Consider the following 19488-nt stretch of genomic DNA (forward strand, 5'->3'; position numbering starts at 1 on the left):
GTCTAAAAAATATTCCCTCATAGAAAGCATGAAGTTTCGGTCACGACGTTGTTAAACGGGTCCCAAATCTAACACTCACTGTTTTTCTTATCTTAATATCAATACAGCCTATCGCGTTACGTAATAAAAGCGAGTATCGTGTTTTTGCGTAACAAGCATTCTAAATTACGACAATTATTCAATGTTGCCGTGTTATCGGCAGTTATAAAATTGGGAAACGGGGGTCTCATTAAGGTGCAACAAGGGGGGACACCCGTATTTTGATGATGTAGTTAAAAAATTTCGAGAGCACAAAAATTGGGACCATCGCGGAACGACAGGCCAGTTACCGAGTTCTACTTGAATGAAGTTTTCGTTTTTTTTTTTTGTTGGTAGAAATACTTATACCTGCTCTGTAATTCGACGTTATGATTAATAATAGTTCTTTAATTAAATTATTCAAATCTGAAACTTTGTGATTTATCTGTGAATTTATCTTCATTTTGAATAACGGTTTGATGTATTTGCAAATGAATGCCACTGCAATTACTAAATTATCATATAAAGAAAATTTACTGTCATAATTATTTCTATAAGATAATTCAATTTATATTACTTAACTTAAAAAGTCAAACAAAATATGACATTCGTCCAAATACCAAGTTATTTGACCCACTGGCACACGTACACACGTACCGCAAATCCGATCTCTGCTCTGACAGCAGACCCATATCAGCATCCGCAACTATCAACTTCAAAGCGCACTACGACTAATTGACTAGCCCCATCACGCTTCGCTGGAGATTCTGCTCTGGAGAGGCGAAATTAATGCTTTTACATTCACTGATCTCAGATCATCGAGTGATGCTTGAATGATTTTTGATTTTCAACTCCGAATGAATTATTCGCGGCTTGTTATAACTTGTTCAGTTACTAAAACATTCGTGTATTCATTTGTGCCATGGGCGAGGAAAGTTTGGATAAGTTTATTTATACTAATTATCCTATAGACTTTGCTGAACTGACCATTTTATTAATTTTTTTCACAATAATTTACAATATAGCTACTTTTAGCACTGAAGGTCGTAAGTGAGAATTTCGTACGTTTCTCGAGAACGCGAAATGAAACATTTCCTACTATATAAGCATTTAATTAATAAGATATTTTCATATACGACCTTTTGCATTCAGGTACAATAAGGTAAACCTATGATACGAATAAAGCCGTCATCAACAAGAGGACGCACGTGTTTTATTTGTCAATTCATTTTTCTCATCATTTCATACAACACGTCTAAGCAATGCATATCATAAACTCTAATATACACTGTCCAAAACATCTCTTAAAAACCCCTCATCAATATCTCAATCTCCATAAACCAATTACACCTCCGGCAATAACTTAATTCTTTTAGCACTACAATTTTTCAGCGCCCCACCTGCCCCCGTGGGCGTAATAAGGCGTCGGTCGTTTTACGCGCGTTTTTACTTGGTCTTTCGTGCCGGATACGCGCCCCCGGCTTTATGGTTTTCATTAATGAAGGCTTTGGGGCTGATCATTCGAGCCTGTATCGAGGCTTGATCATGGGGTGACTCGGATTGAATAGTCTATAATATTTTTTAAAGATAAGGGCGAACGCCTTCATAATTATCTCGCTCGTAACACGGTAAGAGAATTCAATGTTTATAGCTTCGTTTGCATACGTAATTTAAGAGTTAGCTTTTGTTTATAGTATGAACATATATTCCTAAATAAAAAAATACTACTTTTTTTAAATACTCGTTGCTAATTCTTTAATAGAAGGTTTAAGTGCGAGTCGCATTTATTATTCCTATTGTATAAGTAAGTGACACAACTCGATTCCGTTGGTCCGTCCCCGATTCTTTATTCAAATCGGATATCGCGCCATTTTCTTGCACGTTTGAATTACAAATCGGAAGGCAGTTTCTTTCGGATTTAAATTCGGAACTCCCTCTAAATTGCCAGTTTGATTGCCGCTTTTAATGCCACCTCCGAGTTTTCTCTTCGGGATTATGGAAAATTATTAGCGATGGGATGAAAGAAAAGTATTATCAAATTTTTTCGTTGCAAAAACAAAAGATGGTCCTACGAAGCCCGATGATGAGTTCGGACGCGATTGTTGTTTCTGTTTGATCTTGATTAATTAGTTATCGCAAACGGAATAGATTATTAGGCGGCTGATGGGTGCTTACGCCCAGTAATTATACGTCAAACCACCCGAATAATTAGTCATGTTAACATCGATTCTGACGGGCCGCTTAGATTTGAACCGAAATTTAGAATTATTTGACAATTTGAGCATAACATACCGTAGTAACATTAATTACTTACATATAATAAATTGATATCGCTTTAAATAATATCTCCAAGTATGTAGATAATTCCAGTCCCGTTTCGGGCATTATCTTTAAGACGTCCGGGCGCTAAAGGGGATGGGGGACATTTTTTTTTCCGAGTCGTCAGATAGATTGGATGACACTCGATCTCCCCAAGAGGACGAAATTAAAACGGCGGCGATGAGCCAAGCCAAACGAGCGGCGAATTATTTTCCGTTGAGTGATTCTCGGCCATAAAATTTCTGATTGATCAATTCATCCGGTGTTTCCATTTCGTCTTAATGAAGAGCACGTTCCTTGTGGACATTTTTTTACGCTCCCTCGGCTCTATTTTTCCGCCCGTTTTCGCTTTAGTTGATGTTTTATTAATTCCCCAGTTTTCATGCCACCCAATGGATTCGATCAAAAACAGATTTCTTTAAAATTAACGAGATTGAATTATTATTCGTTCCGTGACATTTGTATTTTGGGTGACGGCTCGTGAGCTACGTCTACGTCTTTGTTTCAATTTAACAGATTATAAAAGTATGGTATATCTGTAAGTGTACCACGGATGCATATCACGTCTCCTCGATATCTTTTGATTCACCCACGCATTCATAATGGTCTACCATTATGAATGCGTGGGTACATATGTAAAAGAAAATTATCCAAATGCAAATTAGCGACATCAAAACTCAGTAATAGTTGCCAATTCAATATTTTATTCCTCATTAAGATTAACGTATTCCAAATCGGCGCGTTAAATTTGAATCCTATTTGTACACACTAAGACAACGCAAAATCCAAACTAAATATAAGACATGAAAACTAAACTGATGGGACAACAATTAAAGCGATTCCATCTCTTCCGATGTAGGTTACGAATGTTCAACTCGTTGTCACTCGATCGGCTGTGGAATTTTATGACGGTCCTTCAGGATATTAAGGGACAGGGATAACGACCCGATCCGTTGGACAATGTCGGGTCATCATCAACGTTTCATTAAAAACAACAATACAAGAGATAAAGGCTCTTCGGTGTTTCGTGATTTGAATCCTGTGTATTTGTTTGATATCCGGCGAGTAACGTTGGCGAATGTGTACCCATTGGTACATGTATTTTGCTTTCATGTATTTATAGGTTAAAGTATCATTAGTAAAACAATATTTACGTAACGCTATCGGTTGCGTTTTGGGTTATGATTTTAACAATGTACAGATTTTTATTTTCGATTTTTTTTTTTCTTTTGAGTAATTTTGACACTGCCTTCTTTATTCATTTACTACATAGATAGGACGTATATGTTTCACTGAGTTGTAAAATCTTATCTTAAGGAGACTATGATGCTTATTCCACCACGTGCAATGGTGGATATACATGTATCTGACTTTCATCCAAGACCTTATGTAAGTTCCTCTCGAAGGGTTTCATCACTGAGCCTGAGTTTAATCACTCCAAGGCCCTAAATATTAGGATTTGAGACCACAATTTTCTATTAAAACAGTTGTTTTTTTTATAAGTAATAAACTGTTTTTATGAGCTGACTCATCGACTGACAGCCCAAGATCGTGAAAAATTTTGCACAGATTTGGACAGCAATACCAAGTAACATTTGACATAATATTAGGACACAAGTGTTCCTTAATTATTTTTTATTTTACACAAGTAACATTTGATTAATTTGTTTTTTAAAACGAACATTTAAATACATCTAATTGTACCCGTATTATTTTTCCTCAAACAAATCAAATAAAGTCATCTTACAAAAAGGTCGTTCGTATTAAATGACATCCTACCTTTGATATACGTAAGTCGCTTCCGATCTCCCGATAAATAGCGATTAAACAAACAGCCGACAATAAAATGCCTCCCCGAGCCTCCCCCCTGTAATTTCATTATCTACTGCCCCGTCTTTGCAATAAACTTATACATTTTAAATATTCTCAATATATTTTTGACGATAAAATATTACATACACAATAAATAAGCGTGGATTTAGTATTGCTTGATTTTAATTTAAGATAATCAATAATTGAATTAACATAGTTATGAATGTAATTGGTGGAAGGAATTTCTTCTGAGTAACCTGCTTCTCAGTAGAATATTCCACTGCCAACAGCTCGGAATATTCCAGTATAAGTTAACTAGCTTTACATATAATTTAATTCTGTAAATTAACCACTCAATGGTACTTAAGACCTACTGATTTTGAGGCGAGCAAACGCTGTGATTTTTTTTCGACTGAATTACTATAAAGGTCCTGAGTTCATTATTATGAATTTTATTTGTGTTGTTCAAAATAGAAGTTTTATTTTAATGTTGTCTTGAGTTGTGTTGACAGAGAGCTGCGCGTTGGTGAATATAATAATCACACTCGAATTTTCGACACGACATACAGATTCGGTTTTTTATATTTTTTGTCACAAAACATACTAATTATTGTAATGTTGATGGTGACGTGTGATTGCCTATATATTATAATGAATGTCGTATCATATATATGTACAGTCTATGAACAGTAGTTATTTATAGATTCTCTACTGGTTGAAATGCTGATTTTTCGTCGTGGTCATTCCTATTTTTAATTTATAAATAAGATATCGTTAACATATTAAGCAATGTTTTAAAATCGAACAAAAATATATGTTTGAGTGTGTTATTTACTTCATAAGTATATAGTTAATCCAATATTATGTTCCCGTGAAGTAGTTTTAATTGGAAATTTGATGTCGTTATACACAATTTAATCACGTCACATATTCAACATGTCTTTAAAAACACGAGATTCACGAGTAAATTTAAAAAAATATAATTTTAAATATCCGTCGTATCGTACATCTTTCTAAAACTCGAACAAAAGTCCAACGATAACATAATTTGTATATGAACATCGTCCCCCCATTCGCGGAGGAGTCGAGGGTGATGGGAAGATGTGTTTTTGTCGTGTTTTTATTAGTGAAAAACAATGATGAATTACCGAAGCTCCCGTTTATTAGTCTTAACATAAATATCTTGGGTTCCGCTTATCATATCGAAATATTCAAATATGCTTTATTGTAATAGGTTCTCATAAAAACTATCATGTAAAGCATGATACCAATTTGACATGTAGGATATACTGAGAACATCAAATAATAAACTCAGTACTACAGTAAGTTACTATTTTATTCAAATGACATATATTACTAGTTGTCGTCCGCGGCTTCGCTTGCGTTTAAGGTGTTGGTTGTCAACTGTTAATCATCAAAAGTAGTCTATGTCCCGCCTTGGAATTTAAGCTTGCTTCGTACCAATTTACTTCGTTTTGATTCAATTATTTGGCCGTGAACCATGGCCATTGCAACAGACAGACAAGGTTACTTTTGGATTTACAATATTAGTATAGATTTTCAGAAATATCATTTTTCGCCGAGCACGAATTGAATTTTAGGCAAATATTAGACACGTGATAAACCAGATGTGCTTACCCGAATTAAAACCCGCTATTTTCTATAAAGATTTACGATTGCTAATGACTGAATGATCTCGATTCTACATAGTGTTCCGTATATTTTAATAGCTTCATTTATCTTATTAAGTATATATTTTAGAGACGGTCTATATCAAGCGAGTGCTGTTATGATTAAGATGAAGTTAAGTGTTCTGAAGTGTCAAAAATTTTAATATTTTTCGGAACCCCCACTTAATATCGTAACTGACACTAGGCAAGTTGTTTTTTTTTTAATTTGTTTCCTTAGGTGTATAAAGCGAGTGATGGCCCGTGAATTTGTATTAACGAGGGGCGGAATGTACAATATCGGGCGTGTTCTGAACTTACCGTCTTGCTGTAAATTAAATTGTTTGAGTCTCTAAGGTGTTTTATAGGGGTGTATTTATTGACTTTAGAAACTTCGATGAGTTTGTAATTTTCGTGTTCACACTTGCCGGAATGTTGACATGTTGGTTATTTAGTGGCTGAGCTTCATGGAAGCCCGTCTGGGTTGGTGTCGTCACCAACATTGGTCTCCATTGCTTTGGTAAAGAAGGCATATTATTCGATACAAGAGTATATTGATGATAAAAAGCGTGGAGTTAATGCTTGTTGACTTCCAGGCAGGAGACATAACATACATATATAATTGTATTTAACTAACATGGCTGTATTTTTAGATATTGAAAAAGAGTAACTACTGAGTTTCTTGCCGGTTCTTCTCGGTAGAATCTACATTCCGAACCAGTGGTAGCTTTACTTTAAATAGTTTGTTAAACGACGATTCAAAAGTGCTTGTAAAAGTCTACTTGAATAAAGTATATTTTGATTTTGGTTGCCCATATACATTGGTGTTGTAAGAAAAATTACCAATTCTTACATCACCAATGCACCACCAAACTTGGTAACTAAGATGTTATACGCCTTGTCTCTACGAACTGTACTAAGTATCTACTTTTGTTTGCCGGTAGAATATTGCACTTCTGCCATTATTGATTTATGTTATTGATATATATATATATTATTGATATATTTATACAAAGGAAAATATACCCAGAAACTAAATGAAGTCAGATAGAAGCTTGAAACGTTACGCCAAAGGTGCAACCAATTTCCGCGTAGCTCATTCGAGCTAATTTTCATATTAACGAACGTGTCTAAAGTCTAGACCCGGAACGGTAGCGGAACAAAATGCCCGACTGCCTTATAATAAACGCTCGAAGAACGTTTAATTTATTTATATGAATTTTAGTTTAAAACAACGAGTAACCGATGCATATATATGTATATTGTTTTGGAATGTAATATTCATTTATAAGCCTAATACAAGATAATTATATTAATTTTAAAGAATGGACGATTCAGGCCTCTTAAAATACAGGCATTGATATTAGAATATATAGTTAATCTTATTTACGATAAGTATTCATTTATAGAATATGAGTGTCATGATTTGTTCGACGTGATGCTCTTGACCCTTGACCCACAGTTAAAGTACTAACAGGCTCGTTATAATTACGTAAGCATGCTACTTTTGATTAACCACTACTTATGTAAGTACCCATTTCGAATATGCTCAAATGTTAACATTTATTTAATTTTTGAGCATGCTACTTGTGTTGCGTGTTTTGTTAATAGTGTGCTCCGAGCAGCGTCGTTTTGTTTTTATTAAGTATCAAAATAATCTTGCTTATTTGCTTACGAATGTGTACATCTAGCGAGTATTTTTTTTTTTACATTAACAGCCTGTAAATATCCCACTGCTGGGCTAAGCCTCCTCTCCCTTTGAGGAGAAGGTCTTGGAGCATTTTCCACCACACTGGTCCAATGGTGGAATACACATGCAGGTTTATTCACGATGTTTTCCTTCACCGTCGAGCACAAGATGAATTATAAACACAAATTAAGTACATGAAAATTCAGTGGTGCTTGCCTGGGTTTGAACCCGAAATCATCGTTTAAGATGCACGCATTCTAACCACTGGGCCATCTCGGCTCATCGAGTATAAATTTTGTATCTAATCTTAAGTTTTAGACGTCTTCGTCCAATATATAACGTGTTTAGTAAATACGACGTAACACAAGCTATACTGCTTTAAACGATAATAATAGTATTTTATATTTTATCAAATCTAATGCAACATTAAAGCCCAGTTGAAGTTTTACAATATGATTTATATATGTAAAGAAATCTACATGCACATTTTTATGAGTATACAAAGTAAATAAAGTGTGGGGTTTTATTTTTGTTTCGGTGTGTTTATTATAATTAGAGAATATTTAGTTCATAAATAACCAAGCTATTATTAACTAAAAGTAACGTCACTATAACACGTCTCGTCTCAGCTTTTAGCTACAAACTAATCAACTTATATTTCCATTTTATGTATGTGTAATTATCAACCGGAGATTTTCCTAGCAAAGGATGTTTTTCCTAACGCAAAGTAATATAAAAATAACTTATCCGTAAAAGTACATCTCCACACCGCGTCAAAGTCACTTAGGACGTTTTTATACAGAGCTTCCTCGACTCCTATAATGGCTGGCTTTGAATTTCTAAATGGAATTTTTAATGCAATAATTCCGATAATTTATCGCTAGATGGCGTTCCTTTGTGGCTGCTGGGGAAAAGGGCAATGTTGTAGACTCTACATTATCTTCAGTGAGATTCTATCAACAGTTTTCTTCCATGGAACTTGATGAGTTTAATCTTTAGATTTATGGAAGTAAGATGCGATGTGTCGTTTAATATTGTCAACCAGTAATTAAGCCTATGGTGATTAATTCGGTCAGTTTGATTTTTTATGTATTTTATTCTATATCGATAATATTTAACTTCACTTCACTTGGTTGTAGGGATTTGCGCAAGCCCATCTGGGTAGGTACCGCCCACTCATCAGAGGCACGAGGGATATTACGCCTTAGTTTGCAAGGTCGGTGGCACTGTCTATGGGCGGTGGTGACCACCAGCTACCAACAGGTGGCTTAACTACTTACCTAGTAATTATCATCATTTAAAAAAATTCAAACTAGACCAAAAACTGTTGATTAGTGCTATGGAAGTCAATGAATGATATTTAGCAACATTTAAAACTACCGCTATAATATTTCTTTCGTTATCTTTACGTTAACTGTCCCACTGCTGAGGATGAACCATATCAAAAGCAAAATAAAATAAATTGTTTCTCTTTATGACAAACGTCACATATAATCGATAATAATATAATGCGAAAGAAACTCTTTCTGTCTGTCTCTTGAACTAAATTTGATGTATATTTCTCTGTAATGTAGCAATCTTAGACTCATTTTTAACATTTCGATACACACTAATAATGACAGGTACACCCTGTAATACTTAAATGTAAACTGTTAAAATACAACCATTCTCTCTGTGAGCGAATACCTAAGGATTTTTATAGTATCCCCTTTGTTATAACTCTCCGTTAGCGCTACCGTGCAACCGAACGCCAAGGCAATATCAAAAGGCGCATTTATAGGTATCTAAGATCCATCCACCTGACTTCTTACTGTATCTGTTTATATGACAGGCTTGACTAAGATCCATTATCTCATATATAATGTTGACTTTTAATCCAGCAGTTGTAATTAAATACGTGACGTCATCACTGGCCGGTAAATGAAAATTGGACCCGCGGCGATAAGGTCCAAGGATGTTTTTGTTATCATAACTGAATAATAAAATCGGATTTTTTTCGTCATCTTAACGCTTCAAGCTTGGTGAAAATATTTAATATGATTTACGAAATAGTAATAGGAATTACATAATCCTAAATGCCATCAGTTAAAGACTGATTTTTCGGATATTGAACCAACGAAACTTAATATGTATTTTCATAGCAAAGTCGTAGCAGAGTCTTAGTCTCCTGCTGGACTAAACCTAAACTTACTATGGATAGAAGGTTTGGAACATATTCGACTACGCTCCTCCAATTTAAATTAAAGTGAATAAGTAAGCACCCCTTAGGTCCACTGCTGGGTAAAAACCTCCTCTACCTTTAAAAGAAAAGCTTAATCTCCAAACAGAAAACAGATTCTCATCTACGCAAAGGTTTTCTCACGATGATTTCCGAGAACGAGATTAATTATAAATACTCATTCACCACATGAATTCACCATTTCTTGTCCCGGGATGGAAGTCAGATTCACATTTCGTAACCACTGACCTATCACGACCATACTCAATACGTATTAATCTTCAAAGTTAGTACAAATTTATGACATATATGTCCTTGTTCAAGTGCAAAGGGTAACATTTTTACGAAACTAAAAACCGTTTAGCGTTAAACTATAAAGCAAGTTAGCGCTAGTGCATAGTCAAGTACGGGCAGGCGCGACGCCAACTCGTATCGGTCGACAGCAGGATCGCTTTATTTGTAACCGCTTATCTCTGCATTAACATTAACTCGGAGTTATTCTTTGAATGTGATTGCATTTTCATATATTTTTAATTTAAATCTAAAACTCTATTCGATAGTTTTTCGTTATCGTTTTAAGCTGTTTGTTGTCTACTGCTATAGACAGTACAGTAGGTGGTCAAGCGTCGCCCTCTTTCTGTGTTTCGCAATTCTAAATTTTTAAGTAACTATAAAAAAGACGAGATGGTCTAATTTTTAGGACACCGGAATATTTCAGGTTCGAATCCGGATAAGTGTTATTGAACTTTACGTTTGTTCGTAAAAAAATTCGAATTTAGCGGTGAAAAAAAAACATGTAGCATAGTAAGCCAACATTGGGACATTTAGTCGCTTATACTATTATCGTTGCCAGATCTACATAGTTCGACATCGATTTTAATTTTATGTAAGATTATCATAGTACATTTATCGCTGTGAAATGTATATTAGAGAAATATACCCAAGACAAAAAACATATACCGCGATTATCATTTGTTTATTAGTTCTCAGCTTGCTGTTATATGAAATATAACAAAAAATATAATATTCGTAAAGGGTCATCTTAAATCTGCCAAATAAACAATAATTTAAAAGGATATCCAAATTTTTATTGTAACGATAATAAAAGATTAACACTCTTCAAAATTAACATTGAACATAATCTTTAATATGACTATGACATGGTCAGCTAAAATTATGCCTAAGTTGATACATCCTTTGTCATATAAATTTTTATATAATGTTTTTTTTTTTTAAATTTACTTTTAATTAACATTTATTGAAATAGTTTTCAAATTAGATTAAGATGTTGATTGTTTTCTTTTTGTGCATGCTGTGTTCTTTTTTAAGTAAAAAAAAAAACATTTTTTGATTTACTTTAATTGATTTTGAATTGATATTGATTTTGAAATCTGATAAAATTAACAAATTAAATAGTTCTCTAATGAAACAACGATTTTATTCAACAAAATCCCTAAATGAGAATAATTATTAAATAAACGTAATTTCAGATCTTATAGCAGGCAGCATGGATAATATTTAAGCGATAAAATGGCCAATGGCATGCCTTGGCGGCTTGCCAAGTTAGCCAAGCTTGACTTATATCGCTTTTCGTTATAAGGATAATATTGTAATATGGAGATCCGTTTTCATTATTAGCCACGTTCGTTATTATGTCGCTTTTTTAATTATTATATCTTGCTTGTGTTGACTATTGTTTTAAATTTAAATTACATGTGAAAAAGAAAGTTGATTAATAAGGCGTGTTACCTGATATATGATTGTATTAGTGATAAATATCGTGGATTTAGTATTTGTTGATAGGCAGGATATATAAATTTATTTTGTACTAGCGACCGCCTCGGCTTTGCACGGATGCAATGCTGGTACCAAATATATTACAGAATGTCTTTCAACGTTCACAGTTTTTCATTCATTAGACAATACAAACCGCCGGAACCTAACCGGATTTTTTAAAGACCTTTTTAAGGTGTACAATACTGTAGTACATTATTTTGATCTATCTCGTTTGCAAAGCGCAAAAATGTGTTTATTTATGAGATCACTTAAGTAACCTCGAACATTATCAGTATTTCTATACAATATTGTGCATGTATTATACATATAAACCATCCTCTTGAATGAACCTACCTATTAAAAAAAACGCATCCAAAATCTGTCGTGTAGTTTTAAAGATCTAAGCATACATATACTGTCTGTCCAGTAAGCGACTTTTTTTATACTATGTAATGATTTGATTGTCATTAACACTGTAGTTAAATTGAGTAACTACTGAGTTTCTTGCCGGCTCTTCTCGGTAGAATCTACTTTACGAACTGACGGTTCAAAATTGCTCTTATGAACTTTAATAATTTAATTTAGAATTTTGGGAATTCACAACAAAGTAGCGATTTTATTGATTCTGCTACTCTTTATGGATCGTAGCGTTATCTTATAGCTGATATAACCTTTTTAATAAATGGGCTATCTAATATTTTTTATAACAAATCTGTTAGGATAAGGATTAATCCGATAGGGATTATCGGGAGCATTCGCCTACATTGTAACAGCTTTATATTTTGTAACCTGTAACGACACAATTTGTAACATTACATCCGTGAGAGAGTCCAATCGAGTCTCACAGAGAAAAAACAAATGACGACTGGCGAATGCTCAAAATCGAAACTGCGATTGTTATGTTTCAAACGAGTGCTGCCGGTGAGGAACAGGCTTTAGCTTAGCGCGCAGGCATAACAGACATACCATCTAGTTGCCGTGACTTGCGATGCATTGGCGAATATATGACATAATATGGAAGGATTACTTTTTTTCTATATGTGGTAGTGGTGACCAGTTACCATCAGGCAATCCATTTATTTTAAAACAAACTTATCAATTGTAGATGTCTATCAGATTGTGTGTTGGCATGTGAATGGCACAGTCAAATAGACAGCTATCTGACATTAACAGTTAAATCATGACATATACGTAACTAATATTTAAAGGTAAACTTAAAAACTGAATTAATTTTTAATTGTGAGTTTACTTTTCTTAAGAAGTATTTAAATATGGATCAAATTTTATCCTACAAAAACATTACATTACATTAACAGCCTGTAAATTTCCTACTGCTGGGCTAAGGCTTCCTCTCCTTTGAGGAGAAGGTTTGAAGCATATTCCACCACGCTGCTTCAATGCGGGTTATATGTGGCAGAATTTCGTTGAAATTAGACACATGTTTCTTCACGATGTTTTCCTTCAACAACAAACTAAACAAATTAAGCACATGAAAATTCAGTAGTGCTTGCCTGGGCTCGAACCCAAAATCATCGGTTAAGATGCACGCGTTCTAACCACTGGGCCATCTCGGTTCAATTTTATCCTATTATGTGGAAATAAGAAAAATTACGAAAAAATTTAAAATTTATTCCGTAAGTTGAGGTATTTTGCCCAAGATAACTTATCCCCCAATAACTCCGATACGACCGAACCAGCGGCGCTAACTGACTCGCTAACTTTTCATTTCATTTTCCAAACTTTTAATCTCAAAGTGCCCGTGAAAGAAAAATGGAGGCGTTAAGGAAATCGCCAGCGCCACCTATTATCAACTCCTGCAACTCGCATAATTTCAGCTCCGTACCCAGAATGAAAACGATAACGCCGAGGAAATATGATCCTTGACGCGTTTCGAATAAAAATCACTTTCGTATCTGCCGCATATGTCGCTTACTTTCCCGTAGACGAGACGGATTGTTACAGAAGAGTCATAAAAAGTAAGATATTAATGTATCGTGGGAGGCATTAGACGGTCGCTGGATCGATTTCTATGCATAAAAAATGCTAATGGCCCGGGAGAGAGTACGTAGCTCTCAACTAGGTGATTTATGTGAGGAGTTTCGGTAACTATTCGCGTTTCGATGTCATCCAAGGTGTTTCGCGGACAGGTGGTAGGCGAACGTTCTGAAACGTTTTCGCTTAAACGACGGCGTTTTTGCTTTACTTAGTTCCGTATTAAGAACGGTTGTGTTTTCATAAAGCCCGCAAGCTTTGTATCAAATTCATTAGTAAAATGTAGAAGAATTACGCTTAGTTATTGATGGTCGAAGTAAATTGGTGTGAATGCCGAAGTACTTACGAGAATTGCTGTGTAAACAAGTCTTACGCTGACGTCATCTGACGCTCGTAGACTTACGCTTACTCGCCTGACGCTCAAAGTCTCATATAGTTCCCATCGTGCAGTACAAATATCGTCGTGCTTTACTATAGTGAAATAGTCGAGATGGCCGAGTGACGTATGCATCTTAACTAATTATTGCGAATTAAATAGACAAGTATCGCAGAATTTCTATGAAATACTGCCACGTGTGTCATCATCAACCAACCCGCAGTGGAATATTTACAGGGTGCTACTTTTTATACATTAATTACTATTATTCTGTCTTTGAGCTTCAATTTTTTTTTTATAATCAGGTCAGGTTCCGCGAGTCGGCTACTGCACATTGCTGATACTCGAGAACAACATTAAATATATTTGTATATATATATATTTTATCCGGTCCAACCCGGTCGACGAGCTAATGGGCCACCGTATGGTAAGTGCTCACCACCGCCCATAGACATTGGTGCTATTAGAAATATTAACAATTTCTTCCGGAACATGAAAATACAGTGCATTGCTCGTTGGCGGTAGAATATCTGATGTGTGGATGGACCTGGATACCTGTTCAGACGGTCACAGAGTCAACTGGTAAAATTATATTAAGGGTAAACTTAGTATATTTATTGTTCGTTTATAAATACAATTTAAGTTTAAGTACTGTTTAACGTTTATCTCATATAAATATAAATGAGTTTGCGAACACAAGCAATAATCTCACACAAACATAATAGATATCCTGGTTATAATATATCTCTTTCGAATTAAAGGAATAACAGTAAAGACACATGCATGTGTAAATGAACACATGGTTTTGGGTTGGTGGTTAATCATCCACTAACTCGGATTGAGTTTATTGAGCAAAACTCTTGAACGGAGAAAAACGTTTTTCCAGTAGTAATAAAATATGTATATAATTTTGGAATCGAATGAATCGATTCGTGCGAAAACAAATGAATCAATTAGTTAAGTTTCATAGTGTCATCATTATTCAATAATATTCTTTGTCTTCGCCCGTAAGGGAGGGTGCAATGTTATATACATTTTTGATCACGTTTAAAGAATTGATTTGTCATAAAAACTGTTATATTTACAAGGCATAAACTTTACATATCAAAATCAAAATATACTTTATTCAAGTAGGCTTTGACATGCACTTTTGAATCGTCATTTAACAAACTATTTTAAGTAAAGCTACCACTTGTTCGGAATGTAGATTCTACCGAGAAGAACCGGCAAGAAACTCAATATATATATAAGTTAATTTTTGACCTCTGATGCACAATTTTAATCTTACAATTATGAAAAAAGTTAACAGTTATATTTAAGTTTACAAATCAAAGATGCAATTTAAAAGATTGTATTTTAGTTATATATTCTGTAAACAAATTCAACGGCAATATATAAATAATTAAAAAAAAATAATCACCCTAATATCAATCCGCTACTCCTAGCGCCATCTAGGAATGAGTAGCGAGTAATGTCTTTCACAGTTCTTAGCTTAATTTACAAATTAAATAATTGTTTCTTTGTTTAATTGAAAATTAAAAAAATATATATTGCATTACATAATTATTATTATTAACACGTATGACGAGATATATTTATTTATTTGCATTAACTTGAAAATACAATTTATTACTCGTCTAACCAAGTCACAACAATTTAAAGATTTGATATTTTTTATTAAAATAATAATTAAAATTCCAATCGTGCAAAATATATACGTGCAAGTATTAATTATTTTAACAAACGCTATAATCTTCGCGTACCACATCTCCGGTCACGTAAAACAAAATGGCGTAGAAAAAAAAAAATATATCTGTCCGGGGCACCGATCGCGATACACGGTCTGACGCGGGTTGAATATTTTAATTTTTGTATTATTTTATTAAATATGGTAAAATAACCCTGCGCCCGCCACCCCACCGAGATAGACCCACCTTCGTTTAATTGTGGAAGGCTTAGCGATGTACGTGCATCTCGAATTTTAATAACCCACCCTGGAAATCCCCGGCCTTTATTTTTATTGTACTTGTTATATTTGCATATATAATATCGCTTACCGTTCCGTGTGATTGGATAATGATGGTTGCATTTATCTTAGTACAGCTTTAATTACGCATACGTTTGTATATGTACGTTTTATTTATCTATACTAATATTAAAAATGCGATTGGAACTCCGTTGTTCTTCCGTGGTCAAACCACTGAAACGAATTTGGTATAAAGCAAGCTTTATTTTTCATGTCTAATATCTAACAAACAACCTCTGAATCGAGCAAGCAAACATGCAAAGCCGCAGGGCGACAACTAGTATTAGGATAATATATAAATATGATACTCTATGCCTGGAATTCCTATTTATATACTTTCGTTATGTTCGATGCGTATATTGAATTAGAGTAATTATTGAGTTGATGGCGGTTTCTATTGATAATGTCCACATAATACATCGGTAAGCCCACTTTGTAACTATAATGTATAAAAATAAATGTTATTTATATTTTTAAACGAATATATATTGGAAATCTAAATAACTCTGTCAAAGCATCAAGAAGGATGTAATTCTCTTAGACTCAAACAACCTTAAGATTAGCTTCTTATCACTGACCTGTAAATATAAATGCATACTCTAATCTAAAAATATATTATTTAAATTCCATATCATATATAATTTTCATAAAAAGAAAACAATTTATTTAACTAGATTATTTAAAATGGCAATTAATTGTAAACCGACCCTCCTAAACCTCTAGCGGGGGTTCAAACGACCGAAGCGAAAACGGAAGGGTTAACTTCGATTCTTTTCGATAATCACTGGCTAATGCACTTCCCTTTGTTTACATTATACCTGTTACGCGGAATGGTTCCCATTTAGTTCTACCGCAGTAAGTAAATGGAAGATCTGTAAAATTTCTTGATCTTTTTTTTCTTAGTCTTTATAGCTCTAGTTGTTTTATGTATATACCACATATGAGCTGTCCGTGCAGTTGCTAAATCATATTATTTATTATTTTAATGTTCCTGCATTTTATTTCCAAGTAGCAATACAATCTCAATTTTTGGATTGCAAATAGGTATCGAAAAGTTTGTATTGAACTTTATGATGACCTTTTCACTGACTTACTGACTGAGTCTTCGTTGGGTTCTTGATTGCTCGACTGGTCTGGATTCTATTTGGCCGGGATTTTGATATTATAACCCACGATCTCCTTAGTCTCCCCACTCGCTCTACTGTTTAGATCTATCCAGTTTCCAATTGAATCTTCCCAGAAATGCATTTCGAATCAGTGATAGTGATTAATAAATCCCATAAAATGACAATCCAAATAAAGTTTATTTTGATTTAGATCCTTACGGACGTCTTATTAAAATATTAGTGACATTTATCGCATTTGTCATGTCCAAATGTTTTATTTTTATTTTGCCGTTCCCGTTACACGCAACCACTACAAAGCCTTCGTCCAGCGTTGGAGCATTTACTTTAGTTTATAATAAACACCTTTTATATATAAAATATATATGCTAAGCTATATGTTGCAAATTAAGTCAATTCAATGCGTACGGACGAAAACAACGGCATACGCTGTGAGAAAAAACACGCGACGGATCTAATTCGAACACATCAAGTCAGCCTGCAGTCAAGCAGGAAAAAACTACAAACCTTCCCGATGAGAGAGCACACCTTTCCTCGGCTGCGGAAAATGTTTCATAAAAAAAAAAATATAGGTATACCATTACTGACTTATATCAGACTACCATTATAATAATAATTTTCCTTTTAAACTAAAATGCCGGGTAAATTTTGAATTTATCACGATTTTTCTCGGTCGAACATGCACTGCGAATGGCTTCACGTAAAACTGACATCTACAAAATGAGAATCAAAAAGCGCTCGTATAATAATTGCATGCATTCAAGTAAGAAGATTTCATAAAACCATATGAATTTGTGGATATTATAAAAAGCATTCATCGTTCATTAAAAAATATATTAAGTGTGTTGTTTTATATTTAAATAGCATCTCATTGCACCCGAATACAACGTCCAACATCTTCATCCCCGTGTTCCTGGGATCTCTCGCCCAGTGATCAAGACAACTTTTTCAATTTCCTTCGGTAATATGCGGCGGACCGCGGGCGCCATCAAACGATAAACGATTATAAGTATGACGTCAGAGGAAACGAACCAAGGCGACGTTGTAATGAGAAATAAGGCGAAAAAGAGGAAAAAAGTCAGGAAGCGTAGCAAGCTTTTTCGCTTCTTTTATTGATTAAAAAAGTTTCATAATCATATTTTCAAGGCGCCGGCGAGATAGTTGGCTGCTATCGACTGGCGTTTTGGATTCGAGATTGCGAGTAACGGGCCCTTTGATCCGATGTCTTATAAAATCATTGACATCCTCATGTACTTAAATCTTAAATATAAGTCGAAATAGTCACGTTTCTTGGTGAATTCTCGCTTCGTTGCCCTCGTGTCGAGCTGAATTATTTGCTGATATTTAAAAAATATCCTAATCTATCCTATTTATATATTTATGTGCAATCATTAAAATATTAGTTTTTTCAAAGTAATCTTACGAGTAGTTTGGTCTAATTTACGTTATATGCTACAGAATTATACAATAAATAATTATATTATATTATAGCTAATGTTCTAGGCGAGTGGTCGATGGAAGCTTTACTTATTATTTTATTTCGAATAATTTAAGTGTCACATATATTTTTCATATATACCGGCCGGCACTGTATATATATAAAAGTGTGCGATAATTTTGTATATTTAGATATTATAATTATAATTTTGTATATATAATTTGCTATAATTATTATAGCAAACACTTACCAGGAGTGAAAAAAAAAATCAAGTAATTTTTTAAAGAAATTCAAAAATAATTTGGCAAATTCATAAAATATTTAGGTTTCAAAATAAATAACAATAATTGTTTGTTATAGAAACTCCATCTACTTTCGCCACCAGCGTTCACCGTCGAGCATATCGTGAGCAGCGAGTGCGGAAGTCGGCTCTGCCTCTGGGGGTCCAGAGGAGTTACAGTCGCAGAGTTGCCGTCGAGATGGGGCCGCGACGGTTTATTCGAATCCGGCAGCCAAACTATTTTATGCAAGTAAGTATTACCATAGTTGATTTATCAGCAGCGCTGGATTTACAAGCCGGTTTAGTGCCCAGGGCAGAAATTTTCAAAAGTGACATAATTACAAATAAAAAAAAAACTTGTCATTTTCGAAAATGCTTTTCTTATCTTCCAAATTATTAATAATTAAAAATATATATGTACTTTTTTCTGCTATGAATGAGTCGTAATGTGTGTTTTGAAGACTTTACCACTTAAAAAAATAGTGGGGCGGCATTTGTTAAAACTGGGCGGCGCTAAGCTAGTATCGAGCGCTGTTTATCAGTGTCGCACTTCAGCCCGTTGGTCTAGTAGCTAATTACAAAGCAGGTATTAAAGTCCTCAATACATATCCCGGTGTGGGTCAGTAATTAATATGTTTTTTGTAGTAGCAAATATTCATTAGCTGCCGATATTTAGAAATTATACATATCCCAACTCTTGTGCTTTGAAAAACATGTATATTCTGTTTGTCCTTCGCCAGAACTCATTCTCG

The 19488-nt window shown here is 34.3% G+C and overlaps 1 protein-coding gene across 2 annotated transcripts in view; it reads left to right on the top strand.

Annotated features, from left to right (window-relative positions):
• LOC125071734 (nucleoporin 88) overlaps positions 1-19488 on the top strand; it is a 101781-nt gene that overhangs the window by 44249 nt on the left and 38044 nt on the right. For both annotated transcript variants that reach the window (XM_047682085.1, XM_047682086.1), the window contains exon 2: positions 18817-18986. In XM_047682085.1, the coding sequence (XP_047538041.1) occupies positions 18817-18986 (170 nt within the window). The remainder of the gene's footprint in view (positions 1-18816; positions 18987-19488) is intronic.

Source organism: Vanessa atalanta, chromosome 20, assembly GCF_905147765.1.
Source record: "Vanessa atalanta chromosome 20, ilVanAtal1.2, whole genome shotgun sequence".
NCBI classification, from domain to species: Eukaryota; Metazoa; Arthropoda; class Insecta; order Lepidoptera; family Nymphalidae; genus Vanessa; species Vanessa atalanta.